General features: G+C 38.8%; 3 protein-coding genes and 1 non-coding gene across 4 annotated transcripts; 1 reads left to right on the top strand and 3 right to left on the bottom strand.

Annotated features, from left to right (window-relative positions):
- Nucleotides 1-3,755: 3,755 nt before the first annotated feature.
- On the bottom strand, nt 3,756-5,699 carry LOC125218596 (Cytochrome b561/ferric reductase transmembrane with DOMON related domain-containing protein). Its single transcript, XM_048120292.2, has 3 exons — nt 5,423-5,699; nt 4,646-5,332; nt 3,756-4,304 (listed from the first exon to the last, which is right to left on the bottom strand). The coding sequence occupies exons 1-3, from the start codon at nt 5,630-5,632 to the stop codon at nt 4,008-4,010; spliced, it is 1,194 nt and encodes a 397-aa protein (XP_047976249.1). The 5' UTR covers nt 5,633-5,699; the 3' UTR covers nt 3,756-4,007.
- Nucleotides 5,700-6,031: 332 nt separating this feature from the next.
- Nucleotides 6,032-7,486, bottom strand: LOC125218597 (uncharacterized). Its single transcript, XM_048120293.2, has 2 exons — nt 7,274-7,486; nt 6,032-6,901 (listed from the first exon to the last, which is right to left on the bottom strand). Exons 1-2 carry the CDS (start codon nt 7,454-7,456, stop codon nt 6,227-6,229), a joined length of 858 nt encoding a protein of 285 aa, XP_047976250.1. The 5' UTR covers nt 7,457-7,486; the 3' UTR covers nt 6,032-6,226.
- Nucleotides 7,487-7,842: 356 nt separating this feature from the next.
- Nucleotides 7,843-7,915, top strand: TRNAA-CGC (transfer RNA alanine (anticodon CGC)). The gene has a single exon. It is a non-coding gene; the product is annotated as a tRNA-Ala (tRNA).
- A 451-nt stretch (nt 7,916-8,366) lies between these two features.
- DL1B (DYNAMIN-like 1B) lies at nt 8,367-13,717 on the bottom strand. Its single transcript, XM_048126061.2, has 16 exons — nt 13,422-13,717; nt 13,052-13,115; nt 12,811-12,915; nt 12,588-12,689; nt 12,036-12,086; nt 11,866-11,927; nt 11,391-11,481; nt 11,203-11,267; nt 10,602-10,796; nt 10,187-10,306; nt 10,019-10,089; nt 9,703-9,928; nt 9,566-9,616; nt 8,969-9,197; nt 8,758-8,897; nt 8,367-8,673 (listed from the first exon to the last, which is right to left on the bottom strand). Exons 1-16 carry the CDS (start codon nt 13,548-13,550, stop codon nt 8,545-8,547), a joined length of 1,830 nt encoding a protein of 609 aa, XP_047982018.1. The 5' UTR covers nt 13,551-13,717; the 3' UTR covers nt 8,367-8,544.
- Between the last annotated feature and the right edge of the window lie 2,078 nt (nt 13,718-15,795).

Below are 15,795 nucleotides of genomic sequence, written 5' to 3'. Positions count from 1 at the left end.
CTAAGCACCGCTAATCAAACATTCAAACATAATTAGATAATTTAAAAGTTAAGTGAATTTAGCACAATGCCTGAACTTGAGGCATTGTTATACTTAGATGTGAACTTGCATATTTATAGCAAAAGCACACAACGAATCCATAAACAAAAACTAAATCAAAATTCTAAATTAAGCATGATCTACCCAAATATAATAGGAGTACTCCACAAACTATAAATTTTAAGGGTCGGCTACTTAAACATAAAAATTGTTTCTAATGGGGAGTAGTTTTAAAAGTAATAAGGAGTTAACCAATTTACCATAATACTCCCTTCGTCCATGAAAAATAGGGCACTTTGTGAATGACACGGATTTTAATGTAGAATTGATAAAGTAAAAGAGAAGGGATAAAAAGTAAGAAAGAAGTAGTGTTAGTAGAATGTGAGGTCCATATTATTAGTAAGAGAGAGAAATTGTTGAAAACTTTCCTTTTTTTGAATGTGACCTATTTTTTTGTGAACAACAAAAATAGCAAATGTGTCCTATTTTTTTTGGACGGAGGAAGTAATATCTTATCATTTAAGACTTACTCCCTTTCAAGTTACTTGCACCATATTTCATTTTAGATCATTTGATGGTATTTGTAATAATTCATTTTTTTTAGAAAACTAGTATTTTTCCTTTACATTATTTTTTTTGTAATTAATTTTAAATATTAATTAATAATTATCATGTCAAAAAATATCTTTAGTAGCTTAAGATGGAAAGAGTAATTTTATTGGTACAAGACTATATTACCTGAAATCAAACAGATGGAAATTAATGTATCTTGTGGTGTAGACGTTTCGAATATGTAAGATTTAGCATTCAATAGCCCCACCCACGTTTATATTTGTGTCACTGGTCTGGTCATCTCTCTTCCACGACTCCAAATCTAATTAAATTGAAACAAATATCGTTGGCCTATCACATTATCGAATCTAAAAATATTCAATTTTAGATGAAATTGATGAGCAACATTGCTTGATTCAACTTTGCAACGACTGAATATTACCTATTGTGATTACGCAGTTGGTGAAGAATTATCACGAGTCGGCAATTGCGATAACAATTGACTATGGGTCGTTGCTTGATGTTATGGAATCACCACCTCGAATGTAGAGAAGCAACGCCGACTACTCTGGTCTCCGATTTTGATTACTGGAATTGAAAAGTGAGGGATGAAATTGGGGGGACGGGAAAATGGAAGGGGTTGCATTCAATTCTGGATGTGCGTTTCGAGACAAAATTAAAAACCACCCAATTCCATAGAATTGAAAAACGCAAAAATTCACTAATGAACAATTTAGCACAATTCTTAGGCTCTCATAAAATATATATGCAACACTGAACACTCATAAATGCATAAATTTGAGGCTATTTCTTGCCATAACCAAGAAGATGAACAAGTCCTTCAAATCATAAACTTTGAATAAATTCATTTTTCCACAAATGTCTTAAAAATTAGTAGTAATACAAAATATTGAAAGTGTGAGAATTCCCAACTGTGAGCTGGATGTTCAGCTGAATCGAGCTACAAATAAGTGTGGAACGTTTGGAATGAGAATAGGCTTTGCTTAAGCCAAGTTTCAGGAGCCGTCCGATTAATGTCAAGATTTGAGAGCTAATATGAGCCGTCAGATTGATATGACCGTTGGGTTAGTTAGGTTTCAAAATTAGTTAAAAGGTTTTCCCAATTCTGTTTTCAATTCATTCTTTTCTCTTCAAATTGTAAATCTCAGATTCGTTGAGCCTGATTCTCTCTCAATAAAATTCTCATTTGATTTCTCATCTTCTCCGATTAATCATCGAGTTCTAACAAATTGGCGCCGTCTGCGGGAACCGGCGGTTTTCTTGCGAAACTCTGTTTTTCGGTGATTTGGAATCGGACCTGCGAAGACGATGGCCTCGAGATTTGAGGCGGAGAAGTTTACCGGCAAAAACGACTTTGCCCTATGGAGAATGAAAATGCGCGCGATGCTGATTCAATAAGGACTATCATCGGCATTGACGGTGGAGGAGAAAGATCCGAAAGAAAAGGAGGTGGCTCCGGATGAGAAGGCCATCGCGAAGAAGGCTGAAATTGAGGCGAAGGCGCATAGCGCGATCGTCCTATGCCTAGGCGATAAAGTGCTACGCGAGGTTGCAAAGGAGAAGACTGCGGCGAACATTCTGACAAAATTGGAAGAGCTCTACCTCACGAAATCTCTGGCGAACAGGTTGTTCATGAAGCAACGCCTCTACTCCTACAAGTTCTTGGAGGGAAAGGGAGTATTGGAGCAGTTGGAAGACTTTAACAAGGCAGTCGATGATCTCAAAAACATCGATGTCACCATTGGAGATGAGGATAAGGCCATCCTGTTGTTGAATGCACTCCCGCGATAGTATGACCAGCTTCACGATGCAATTCTTTATGGACGCGAAGGATCTATCACCTTGTTGGAAGTGCAGTCGGCCTTGAGGGCCAAGGAGTTGCAAAAGGGAGAAATCAAGCTCGTTGATTCAAGTGTAGAAAGCTTGAATGTAAAGAAGTTCAAGGGAAAAAAACCCTTCAAGAAATCTCAAGAACAAGCCAAGAATGCTACCAATGATCAAAAGGAAACGCGTTCTTGCCACTGGTGCAAGAAACCCGGCCACTTAAAGAAGGATTGCTTCGCATGGAAGCGAAGAAAAGAGAATGGTGGAGGGAAGGTAGTGAACTCGGCTGAAAGTGTTGGAGATGAAGAGGTTTCCGAGGCCTTGAATGTGATTGAAGGGAAGGATAATGGCTGTTGGATTATGGACTCAGGTTGTTGTAGTCTTCATATGAGTCCAAATCTGGAATGGTTTGATAGCATTGTTGAGACAACCGACTCTGTGGTACTTGGCAACAATCTGGATACATCTTTACTCTTTATGGTTCAGTTGTGAGTTGGAAGAGCAGCCTGCAGCATGTTGTAGCTTTGTCAACAACTGAGGCTGAGTTCATGTCATTAACAGCCGCGGTGAAGGAGAGTTTCTGGCTTAGGGGCATCTTGGAAGACTTCGGCATAAAGCAGGATGCAGTTGCAATCGGCTGTGATAATAATAGTGCCATTTGTTTGGCAAAACACCAAGTTTATCACGAGAGGAGCAAACATATTTACGTGCGTTTGCACTTCATTCGTGAAGAAATAGAGAAGGGGACAGTGAAGGTGTTTAGGGTGGATACTAAAGAGAATCCGGCTGACATGTTGACAAAGCCGGTGCCGAAGAACAAGCTGGAGATTTGTATGAGGCTTGTTAGTTTGTGTAAGATGAAGCAGTGATCAGCTGAACATCCAAGGTGGAGATTTGTGAGCTGGATGTTCAGCTGAATCGAGCTACAAATAAGTGTGGAACGTTTGGAATGAGAATAGGCTTTGCTTAAGCCAAGTTTCAGGAGCCGTCCGATTAATGTCAAGATTTGAGAGCTAATCTGAGCCGTCAGATTGATATGACCGTTGGGTTAGTTAGGTTTCAAAATTAGTTAAAAGGCTTTCCCAATTCTGTTTTCAATTCATTCTTTTCTCTTCAAATTGTAAATCTTAGATTCGTTGAGCCCGATTCTCTCTCAATAAAATTCCCATTCGATTTCTCATCTTCTCCGATCAATCATCGAGTTCTAACACCAACCGAACACAAATAAAAAAATTTCAACGTATTTTGATCGTACGCTGTGAAATTTATGTGGCTTAATATGAATTTATACATAAAACGACAGTCTTCCAACGCCCTAATTCTTGAATTCGACATCGAATAATACGAAAACAAACGGAGTAGCGAGCTTCTAATTTGATGTGCTCCATCACACATGGATCAATGGAAAGTTCCTCTACAAAACTTCAAATCGAGCCTTGCATGTCAAGACCTCTTTCATTTGTATGTACACACTTCATTAATTCCAGTCCAAACAAAACAATATAATAGTAGTACTATTAATGAAATCAAAATTACCCCATTTGAAATTCATAGCTAAATTAGGTTTACATTTAGAGTGATATTTCGCGGTCGATAGAATTGATTGAAAATGGGGGATGCTGCTTATCTGCCTCAGCCGATCGTCTAAGCCTGAGCAATGCTTCGAGAACAATGACAGTAACCAATAGAAAACCAAGCAGAAATCCATATCCAATCTTCCAAGCTTGGGCTGCATCAGCGATGTGGATTCCCAGAAGAATATTAACCGCTCCGAAGAAGAGGCAAATCCTGCCGACCCAGTTGTGGTACCAATTCCAGTATCGCCGGTACTTGCTGTCGGAGCTCGGACGCGTGAAGAAAGCAAGCACCTGTGCAACAAAATTCCTTCCTTCACCATTTTTATTACTCCATAAACTAGCTTTCCAAAATACTAATGTCCTAAATCGGGCCGGGCTTGTTATGAGATTATGCCCGGCCTAAAATATGAACACAGACAAAAAAAATCTTTATGTTTGAACAATTCTTACATTTTCAGATTTTATTTTTTGAATTTCAAATTTTTATGTAATTTTGGATTGGACTGGATTTCTGATAATTCACAATTTGGATTAGATTTTTGGAACTGAAATCTTGGATCCCCTGATCCGGAGAGAGGTAATCTGTTAGTATTTTAGTAGAAGAAGAAATGAAGGTAATGAAGAAAGCAAACCTGTAGAATGGTGATGAGAAGAAGGAAAATCCCAATCCCCCTGTGTGCAGGGAAGAAAACATGCATCTTGCTGTAAAGCGACACTCCAACAATCACCGCCGCAACTCCCAGCAAGAAGCCAATGAACTGAATCGGCACGTGAAAGTAATACCACACTTTATCCTTCCGCCTCAGATATCTCGCCAGAATAGCCCCCGTGGGAAGCAAGAATCCCCACCCCAGCACCGCCAGCGTCCCGTGAGTCCTCCTGTCTTGAGACGAATACGACTCAGCACCGCCGTCCGCTGTACCAGCTGAGAAATCCAAGTAGATGGTTGTCTTGTCTTCGTGCACCGTGAGGCGGTGGTGGTGCGGTGCTTTGGTGCTGAAAGCCAGCAGCAGCGGCTGCGTTTTCAGGGTGGTGTTGAACTTGAGCTGGAAGGATAGGTATATGGTTGCCCCCTGCACGGCCACGTACGGCGGCACGTTTGTCAGGGGGAGTTCGCCCCGGTCCGCCTTGATCTCGCCCGGGGTGAACCCTTTTATGTGGAACTCTTTTATCCTACCTTCTCCCTCTTGATTCACCCATCCCACCATGCAGCTCGAGTTCAGCATCTTCCCGTCTCGCGAGAACCCCATCCCCACCCATCCGCTCGTGTAGATGGTCGATAGCACGATCGTGATCTCGTTGTCCTTCGACTTGGAATACTGCAGTGCACCAAATAAAAGACCGGAGGTAAAAACTAGCACAAAATAAAAGACTAATGCAGAAAATAAAAAGACTGGAAGGTTAAGTACCCTTAACAAATATGAGTTCCATAGTGGCTGGCAGACCATGTTTGGTAGGTTGCTGTAAGGGAAAGGGAGAAATGTGGTGAGATCAGTGCTGCAGAGGCCTTTCCTTCCGTCACCGTCACCGCCCTCTTCTGCCGCCCCATCTGAGACCATGTAACTCATCAAGCTTGCAAAAATGAAGGCCCATTTTGATACTCTCCACCGCCTCTCCATCGCTACCAGAGGATGATGTGAGCCCTGCCAAGACTCAAACCAATTTTGTAGAGCCTTGTTTGGTGGGAATATTTTTTTAAATTTTTTTTTTTTTTTTATGAAGAGGTGTCTTGATTTTGAAGCTTATGGCTGCGTATGGTGGTGGTGGTGGGGCTGAGCACGGTGGTTGGAGGTGGCAGGTGATCATCATCATCATCATTCCCGCCAAATTCTTCAAGATAAAATGAATGAACCCTTCCAGCTGTTTGTCTCTGTCACATACCAAACTTTTGATTGGAAAACAAGAGAGTGAGTTTATACTTAAATTAATTACAAATTAGGTGAAACTATGAGTTTCTGGTTCACTGTCATTATTATGAAACTGATCACTTGGCTAACTTGCACAAATTCATCTAATTAGCCTCTGCCATTTCCATACCATACTCTTCAAGATGACAGGTAAAACATTCTATATTTACTATACAAAAAACAAAAAAACACAAGCATATTTTACAAGAGCCAGAAAAAACAAAAACCCTCAAGTTCATCTCCACATTCACCTTTGCCACAAATCCAAAGAAACACACTACAAAAAGCAACCAAGACTCTTCAAAACTAACTCAACTGCGGTGCAGCCACCGGCCTCGATCTAGGCATCCTATAGATATGCTCCTCACCACTAACTTGATCCACCTTGAAGATCCACTTGCTCTTATCCATCTTCACCTCACCCCTCTCCCTTCCAACGCTATAACTCCCCGACTTGCTCCTCCCAAACCCGCTGTCCTTCCCAATCATCGTAACCTCCATCCCCCTCCCAATAGGATGCGTCATGGACCGGACCCTCTCCACCCTTTTCAAGCACCCTCCCAGCCCCTTCCCCCCATCCAACAGGTTATTAGTCACCACTACTGATCTTTTCAGGTTCACATCCAACGTCTCCTGCAGCCGGTCATAGGCATTGGCCTTGCTGTCCACGAGAGAGAAGTCGACGTTCTCATAGTTGAGCAGCACCTGAGCAGGGTCCCCTGTTTTGAACTCCACCATGTCACTGAGGCCTAATTCCTCGATGGTCTCCCGGGACTTGATCAGCTCGGATTCGGGGAGGATGCAGACGAGCTTCCCGCCTGTCTGCCTGGCAGCTGCTGCTAAGGCGACCGTGAATGGGGACACCTCGGATGTCACCTGCACGATTAATTTAGCACTCATCCCTGCTGCTAATGCGGAGATGAACTCGTTGCTCTCGGGCTTCTGCGCGCACAAGCTGCTAGGCTTCTTGGCTGTGCCACACTGTTCAAAACCACCAAAGCTTCAACATCAAAATCTACAAACACAATTCTACATTGCAATCATTCTCACACCATTTCCACCATCTCAAAAGGAATTAAAATTAGAATGGCTAACTTACTACAACATAATTCATGATTCTTCGAATTTCTTATTGCACCTACAATTATACAAACATCATTTCCAGCAAAAGAATGCTAAATAGACAAATCCGTAATTATAAGAAAAGGATATAATAAATTAATAAACATGCAAGATTGATTGTAATTCACATGACATCATTTCTTTGATGGGGATTTAAATTCAAAATCGAGTCCAATAGATTGGACCTGCATTGAAAAAATTAATAAAAAAGAATTTGAGATTGAAAAATACCAATTTGAGGGCATCAAAATATGCATTTGTAGCGTGTTTTGGGGACCAATCCATTTGTTGATGGGAGTTAATGGCAAGAGTTCCTGGAAACAAATTTGTTTTGCTATAGGCAAAATAAGTTGGATAGGTCAAGGGTTTTTGTTTATGTTTTTTTCCCCAGTAATATACAAAAAATTGGTTCATGTATAGTATTGGGATTTAGAAGAGACGATTAAGGAGATTCAACAATTACTATTGGTTTGTAAAATTAGATTGCTCATTTATATATAAACTTCAGACACACATATTTTGACCGTTAAATATAAATTTTCAAACATCATGTCCAACTTTAGATAAAATGAAAGCACAACATCAATAGATAAAGATAATTGCTTTTTTTTGGAGGAAGAAATAAATACATACTACTAGTATAATTTATTATTAAGACAAAAAAATTGGTAAGCACACAAAATAAAATATTTCAACGTCACTTGTTTATATGATCAGTATAAAGATTAAGGAGTAAGGTTTATGAAAAATCAAAAATAAATATTAATAAATAAATATAAGTTCGAATCGGTACAAGCTTGGGGGGTGTAGCTCATATGGTAGAGCGCTCGCTTCGCATGCGAGAGGTACGGGCTTCGATTCCCCGCACCTCCATTTTACTTTCTTCTATCTTTCAAACTTATTATTGCACATTAGCCCAGGGAGTATATATTTTGCAATGCGCTTTTTTTTATATCTCATTTCTTTCTACGGTTCTACCCCTAAATTAATCAATTCAATATTACTTTTTACAAAATTTTATACTTCACAATTCATATTTATTTAAATTTTGAGTTTTTAAAAAGTTATACTACTCTTGAATTTATTAACTCCAATAATCAATTATTCAATTATATCTAACAACAGTACATTAAATTTTTTTTCAAATAGTATTACCTTAATTTGATTCAATAAACTTTATTTTAAATTTTAACAACGGCATAATTGAAATACAATAAATAAAAAGAACGTGGAAAAAATGAAAGTAGCACAAAAAATAGGACAATAATCTCATCCAGACTACTAGTTAATCTTGATAAACTTTAAGTTGAACAAATCTAAAGAATTTATACTCAACAGCCAATAAGCATTTCTTCCTTTTGTGTCCATTATATTGACTTTCAACTTTCAAGAAAACATTTACACGATGAAGGCAACTCCAACGCATTACAAAACAAGGTTGTTTTTATTTTGAACTGCTGAAAAAATGAAAATGTAAAGAGGGGTGTTTGTGATGGAACTCATCATTTAGACCAGGCTACATTATCAATCTCGTCTTGCGCAGCTCTGTACAGCTCTAATCTCTTTGCAAGAGACACACGCCGCTGCATAATGGCTGGATCCTCGTCCAACACCTTAGCCAACTGTCGTCCCTGCAATTGTAACTTGTTAACCAACCAATTTTACACTTTCATAATCAAAACCACCTTCTATCATTACTTGGCACGGATTAATACCTCTTTTTTGCCTAATTCTGCGAAGAAATGATCCAGCAGGCTGCGTTTGGCCTCGCGGACTTGACAGTAAACCACCGACTTTGGTATGGAATTCCTCAGGCCAGCACAGGTCGCGTTCACGTAAGACAACACAGTTGCTCCTGTGCATACATACAAATCATTCATTTATGATCAAACTCAGAGAGACCAATATTGTTAATTCTGTCCTCACCGATTCTTCTGAGGTAGGAGTCGTTATATCTGTCGAAAATGGAATGTGTTGGATTGCCGCCTTTCTCAACATCCTGGGGAAGCTTGCGGAAGAAATCCACGGTTAAGTAACTGCATTCCATTTCTACTAGCTGCAGAGTTGCTCTCTTGCTTTCTTCCTTCATCCTCTCTAACGATTCCACGGCCGCCTTGCCGACCTCCATTCTCAGAGAAGGGTACTGCTTCAGCTCCTGCATGCACCCAACTATCAATTAGCATACCAAGGATATTCAACATTAATACCACTTAGACTGAGTTCTGGTTTTGCACACAAGTTTCATATGATTTTGTTAACGAGTAGGATTCCGGCCTAATTTAGAGCTAACCCGGTCGCCTGAAGATCCAAGGTGGCCATATCAGTCGACATTATTGATCAAATGACTCAAATTGCATGTGGTTAAATGAAATCGGATTGAATACGATCCATCTGTGTAGCAAAATTAAATGAAATTGAAAGTTCGATCGACAAGTTTTATAAGTTGGTGTGCAAAACTAGAATTTGGTCAAAGTTCAGCAATTTACAAGCTAGTATTATTCTTCAACGAGACTATTGACTTACAGCAGTCTCGTTGATGGACTTATGAACTAGCTCCTTCAGTATTCCGTGAACCTGAAAACAGCAACAGGACTTAAATGTGTTTCTATATAAAGAAAGAAAGAAAAGAAGGAAGGAAGAGGTGAGAATGAAGTGTTTACAGCATCAACAACTGCCTCTGCAGGACCTTTGATCGTGATCAAGGCGGTTTCAATCAGACGGCGGTAACCTTGTTCAGGTGCTATAAGATGAGGCTGATATCCATCAGCTTCAGTAATTAACTTCCTAACATTCTCCAAGGCAAGATGCTTGTCAAACTGCAATCGTTTCAGCGCAGCAGGCAGTTGGTTGTCGAAGACGCTGTATATCTTATCACCACCTGGTCGACTATAGTATCATGTCACAATAAGTATAGTGAGTGAGTATAGAAAAAGAGAAAGGTAATGAATAGTACAAGATGCAGATGCAGATGCTTACACTCCATCGAGATGTTCTTTGAAGATCCCATCAAATACGCGGCAGATCTCCATAATCATGTACAACTTACCCTGCAGTAGGCAGTAGCATTAAGGGGTTAGTAGAGGAACGGTATTCAGAAGTTTAGAACACAATCTCGAAGAGGCAATGAAGGTGATAGATACTCACCCCGGCATCAGTTGCAATGGGCCTTCCTAGACGACTCAACTCAGTTTCTAGATCAATTATGGTTTTGTTGATGAGGGACTGAAGGCTTGGAATTCGAGATTTGATAACAGCTTCCAAGTGCTATCATGAAGAAGCCCAAAATAAGTCTAATAAATTATAATGTAGGAACTTAACTTTGATAGAAGGAACAAATGGAATAACTCGAACAAGAGAAAAGACAAATAGATCAAGCATGTTTCAGGCTAAAGGAAAAGACATCACTTCAGCATTCTTGGCCCCATTTAAAGGCCACAGAATTTCACTTTCAAGTATTTTGCTAAGAAATTTTTTTTGGTTTAATTTTGTCAAGACTATATAAATGTCTGGAAAGCAACAAGAATTGACTCAACATCAGCTAGTTCTTTATTTTTCTTACTCTGGATAGAACTTTCCCTAGATGTTCAGAACCCATCCTCTGAGTAAGATGGCTGTATTCTGGGGTTTCAGAGAAATATTCATGCTCTCTACGCCTAGCGGCAATCATGTCAACCTTTTTGTTAATGTCAGCTTGAGACCTGTTAACAACACCAATCCATGGAAACTGCAGCTTATACGCTCTTCCTTCCAGGATCTAGAATACATGAAAGTGTTCAAATATGTCAAAAAATTTTAAGTAACTCAATTATGATAGAAAAGTCATAGGAACCTATAGGAGGTGTAAAATATATAATACACATACATATAGCTGCAGGCAAAATCAACAGAGAAATATTGGATAATGTAAGTTATCATCAAACACAATGGTCATTGCCTCTAGATTGCAAGTTGGAATGTATGTAATTGATCAGGAGTAGTACTAGTATCCAGATATAGATTGAGCAGGAGCAATTAATTCAAGCAAGAAAGGACAAACTACTAGTTTTCTATACGACAGGACAGCAATGAAAAATAAAAGGCAAGCTTTAAATACACAGATTCCTCTCTACTAATACTGGATAATATACAGTGAAAGTAGTGGTCAGCCATTCTACACTTACATCTACAGCATCCGTACCCTTGTCCATGAGATCAATCTTTGTCAAAACTCCAAATGTTCTCTCACCTAAAAGGTAAAAGTACAGATGTTAGAAAGAAATAGGAATGAAAAACCTTACAGAGTAGAATGACGGATCATGCTCAAGTAGTAATGATGCATTCATAGGGATGAATCCACAGTATGTCATACCTTTTGGATCCACTTCACGGGATATCTTAATAGCATCAGATGTTGCAAGATCTTGGTTGGCAGGAGAAACTGCTAAAATAATACAGTTGGGCTGCATTTGGTGGATTTAACAAAAAATAAACTGATGAAGCAGTCAATTTTTGTACTGAAAATAAAACTTAATACAACAATGGCTGAAAAAAGGGAAGAAGAACAAAGCTGAATGTCTTGGGCATAAACATAGAACTCCATATTAGTGCAAACAACGATTATATTGCTTCTAAGTTCTAAGCTTGGTGCAAAACTGAAGAAAAATGACTTTTCTTTTCAATTCTAAATTTGATAGAAAAGGAAAATAAAAGACTGTAAATCCTTCTAATGCATGACATTATTAGTGCAACATCAATAAGTATAACAGGCCTTTTTACAGATGTGGAGCAGTAATGAACTACTTTCTGATTTCACTTATGGCAAAAAAACGCATATTATGAAATACCTTCTCAATATAAGACCGCACCATGTTCTCAATATCCATCACAATGCTTTCTGACTGGCCCTCTATCATATGCACATATTTAACATTTGGTTATTCCCAACTGTGTGTATACGCGATAAAAAAGAGTAGTATCTCCAGATTACATGATACATTTGAAGGGGAAAACTCACCAACAGCCACTTTTGTAAGGCCAGGAAGATCAATTAATGTCAAATTCACAACTGCAGTTTCAAGATGCACACAAATTAGTTCTAACTAGATATATAAACAAGGAGTAAACAAATCCATATAATTCTAAAAGATTACATTTAAATTCATATGATAGAGGATGAGGAAACTATAGATTCAATCCAATGCTTTTTACTTTTTACTGTAACTTCAGATCCAAATTTTAAGCAGCAATTTTACCAACCAAACAACTACTACTACTTCTTTAATAATGTACTATAAGATACTGTGATTCTAATGTCCAAATTATATTCTTCTCCTTGTCTTCCCTCACCTTCTATGTCCGGTTATTACAATAGAACATGTGACTGCATTATATGCAGTCATTTGAGATAAATCTGTAATGTTGCTAGGCTGAAAATTATTTGATGTGAATCCGGATGCACACATGAAATGAGAAGGACCTACTTTGGATGTGAAAAAAGGATATTACTACAAAAGCAGAACAACTGAATTTCAATAGCAGAAATGACCAATGGCAGTTACAGACTCACCATTAGGGGAATATATGCTGAGATATATAGGAACTGCTGATATTTGTTTACTGCGTCCTGTCTCACGGTCAGTCTCATCTGCAATCTCCTTTACCACAGCAGCTAAACAAAGCAGATCATCGTCAATGGTCAGCATATGTTTACATGCATTCACACATACATAACATAGATCTATAACTTATATGCAAGTGAAAGGCACAAAAGAGTCTTCTATAACTCTCACCGAAATCCGTGTATTTCTTCCTAGGAAGATGTCCAAACTCTGCATATTCTCGACCTTCATCAATCCGATGAAGCTGCAACACAAGTGGACGTCGAGTGACAATACCTGTGTTTTGCAAACTAAATCAATTCCGATGTTCAAGGATATGGATATCCATGAGTCATAGCGAGACAATATCTACACAATGCCATTGCATATGGTGATACAGAAATACTCCACTAAACAATAAAACACTAGATACCTGATCCACGAGGCAAAAAGTCTTTCCCAACAATGCTCTCCAACACAGAGGACTTTCCAGAACTCTAGAGACCATAAACATCATTGTCACTTACCACAGCTAATGATAAACTATATCCAAGGAGAAAGGAGAATGAAAAATGCAAGGTATCAACATTAAGACTAAAAATACACTGAGAGCTACTCAATTATAAACCTAAATAGCAGAAATCCCTATCAATAACTTCTAATTTTCAAACAACAATCAAAACGGATAAATATCGACGATAATCAGAAACATCTAGTTTGAAAACATATTACATCGATGGAAGTCGGTTCTCGGCTGAAATTGATTAAACGAGGATTTGATTGGAGGCGTAAATTCCGATTACCTGACCACCGACGACGGCAATTGACGGTAGGGCATCCCAGAGAGTGGGCAAGGCGCTCTCTTCGCCGTGATCGCCTAGCGCGGTGCATGCTCTCTGCAGTCTGTTAACTAATGCTATCAGATTCTCCATGTGGAGCAGAGTTCACACTCAATTGTGATTCGCCAACCACACCGCGATCAATTTAATTTTGAAGAAAAAAACACAAATCTGTTGGGGGCAATTTTTAGAAATAAAATTGAGATGAGGAGAAATGGAGGAAATGAAAGGAAAAAAGCGCATAGGCAATGGCAGTTGCGGGGTGGCGATGATAGAGGAGATTCATACTTCGTCGCCTTTTCAAATTTCAAACGCTGCATGGAAACAGCGATTCTCTTAACAACTTTGTCGATAAATTCAATTTTTTTTTATAATATAAATATTAAAAAAGTAAAGGCCAAAATTGGTCCTGAACATATGACAATTTTACGTTTTTAGTCTTAAACATTATCTTTTAGATTTTTTGGTCCTGCACACATAAAAATTTGATCATTTTGGTCCTCCGTCAATATTTCCGTTAGAAACTAACGGTCAACGGGTTTAAACCCGATTTTGACTAAAATTAACATTTTAATTCTGATTTTCTCCTTAACTAATTCACTAACTATTATTATAAATACTTTTAAAATTAGAAAATTAGAATTAAATATTATGAAGAAAATTGGGGGATTGTTGAGAAGAAGGGTCCAGCACCGCCGCCGGAGAAGTGCTGGAGCTCCGGGTGGTGGTGGTCGGCGATGCTGAACAGCGGCGAGGCGACGACGGAGGTGTAGGGGTTTGTCGGCAGGTGCATTTGCGCTCACCTCTGCTTCGACTCCGGCGAAGTCAATTTGGACGGCGGCGGCGATTTGAATTACTTGCAGCACGTGACGAAATCGTCGGCGTGCAGCAGCACATCTAAAACGAGCAAGAGGTCGGGGCTGTCTCTGTCTAGATCTGAGAGTAGAATCAAGGCGAGGGAGCGGGCCAAGGAGCGAGTCGCAGAGAAGGAGAAGGAGTCGACTCATCCGCCCTCTCTCAACCCTATCTCTCACACCACTTCCTTCACCGAGCTCTTGAGTGGCGGAATCGGTCGGTAATTCCAACTCCGCCCTCCCCCCCCAAGGCACTGGTCCTCCACTCCCATGGACTACTCCACCTCCGGCCTCCTAGCCCCGCCCTCCGCCGCTCGTCCTGCCCGTGGAAATGCACCTGCCGGCAAACCCCTACACCTCCGTCGTCGCCTCGCCGCTGTTCAGCATCGCCGACCACCACCACCCGGAGCTCCAGCACTTTTTCGGCGGCAGTGCTGGACCCTTCTCAACAACTCCCCAAGTTTCTTCATAATATTTAATTCTAATTTTCTAATTTTAAAAGAATATTTATAATAATAGTTAGTGAATTAATTAAGGAGAAAATCAGAATTAAAATGTTAATTTTGGTCAAAATCGGGTTTAAACCCGTTGATCGTTAGTTTCTAACAGAAATATTGACGGAGGACCAAAATGTTTAAATTTTCATATATACAAGACCAAAAAATCCAAAAGATAATGTTTATGACCAAAAATATGTTCAGTACTAATTTTGGTCTTTACAATTATTAAAACCATTGAAATCATAGTAATTTGATTTGTTGTGATTTATTTAAATATTTTTTGTTTTATGTTTGACTATAATTTGAACATCGATTAATGTTATATCCATTTGGCAATGCAAATCTACACCACAACATGTGTGCCATGCATAGAGATTATTGTTGCTCCTATGCAAATAGTAGCAATGCAAATCGCTGCAAATGCAACCTTTTATATTGTTCATTTTCATTATATGATATTGTGATGGCGATAAGTACACTCATCATTTTACTAAATTGAGTGTGTGACTAGGAGGGAGAAGATGTATCGAAATATCGGTATATTATATTAGCAGAATTAAAAAAATATAAAAAAAATATTGAAATTTCAATATATGTACTAGTGTATATTTTTGATACGGTATGATATCATACAGAAAATTTTGAATACTATAACAAAAACAAATTTTATGTATGATATCAAAATGTGTTTCCGTTACAGTATCGAATTAAAAACACATTTTGGGTACTAGTGAATCGTGTCGATTCCAATTGATTGATCATTTGATCCTATATTCCTATTCACAATTGTTTTCTAAAATATTCCACTCATTAACTCTATATGTAGCTCCTCATAAAATTGTGATGGTTTAAACAGTATTTTCTTCGTCCTTGTTAAAAGTTACTGATGGTTTAAACATTACTTCCTTCGTCCCTTGTTAAGAGAGGTGTATTCTTTTCAGATCGTTTCAAGGTAAATGAATTATTTCTTTTTTTCTTTTCTTT

This window comes from Salvia hispanica, chromosome 1 (assembly GCF_029641045.1).
Source record: "Salvia hispanica isolate PSC_SH4W2 chromosome 1, Shi_PSC_v1, whole genome shotgun sequence".
Taxonomy (NCBI): domain Eukaryota; kingdom Viridiplantae; phylum Streptophyta; class Magnoliopsida; order Lamiales; family Lamiaceae; genus Salvia; species Salvia hispanica.
This window is presented reverse-complemented; position numbering and strand designations above follow the sequence as displayed.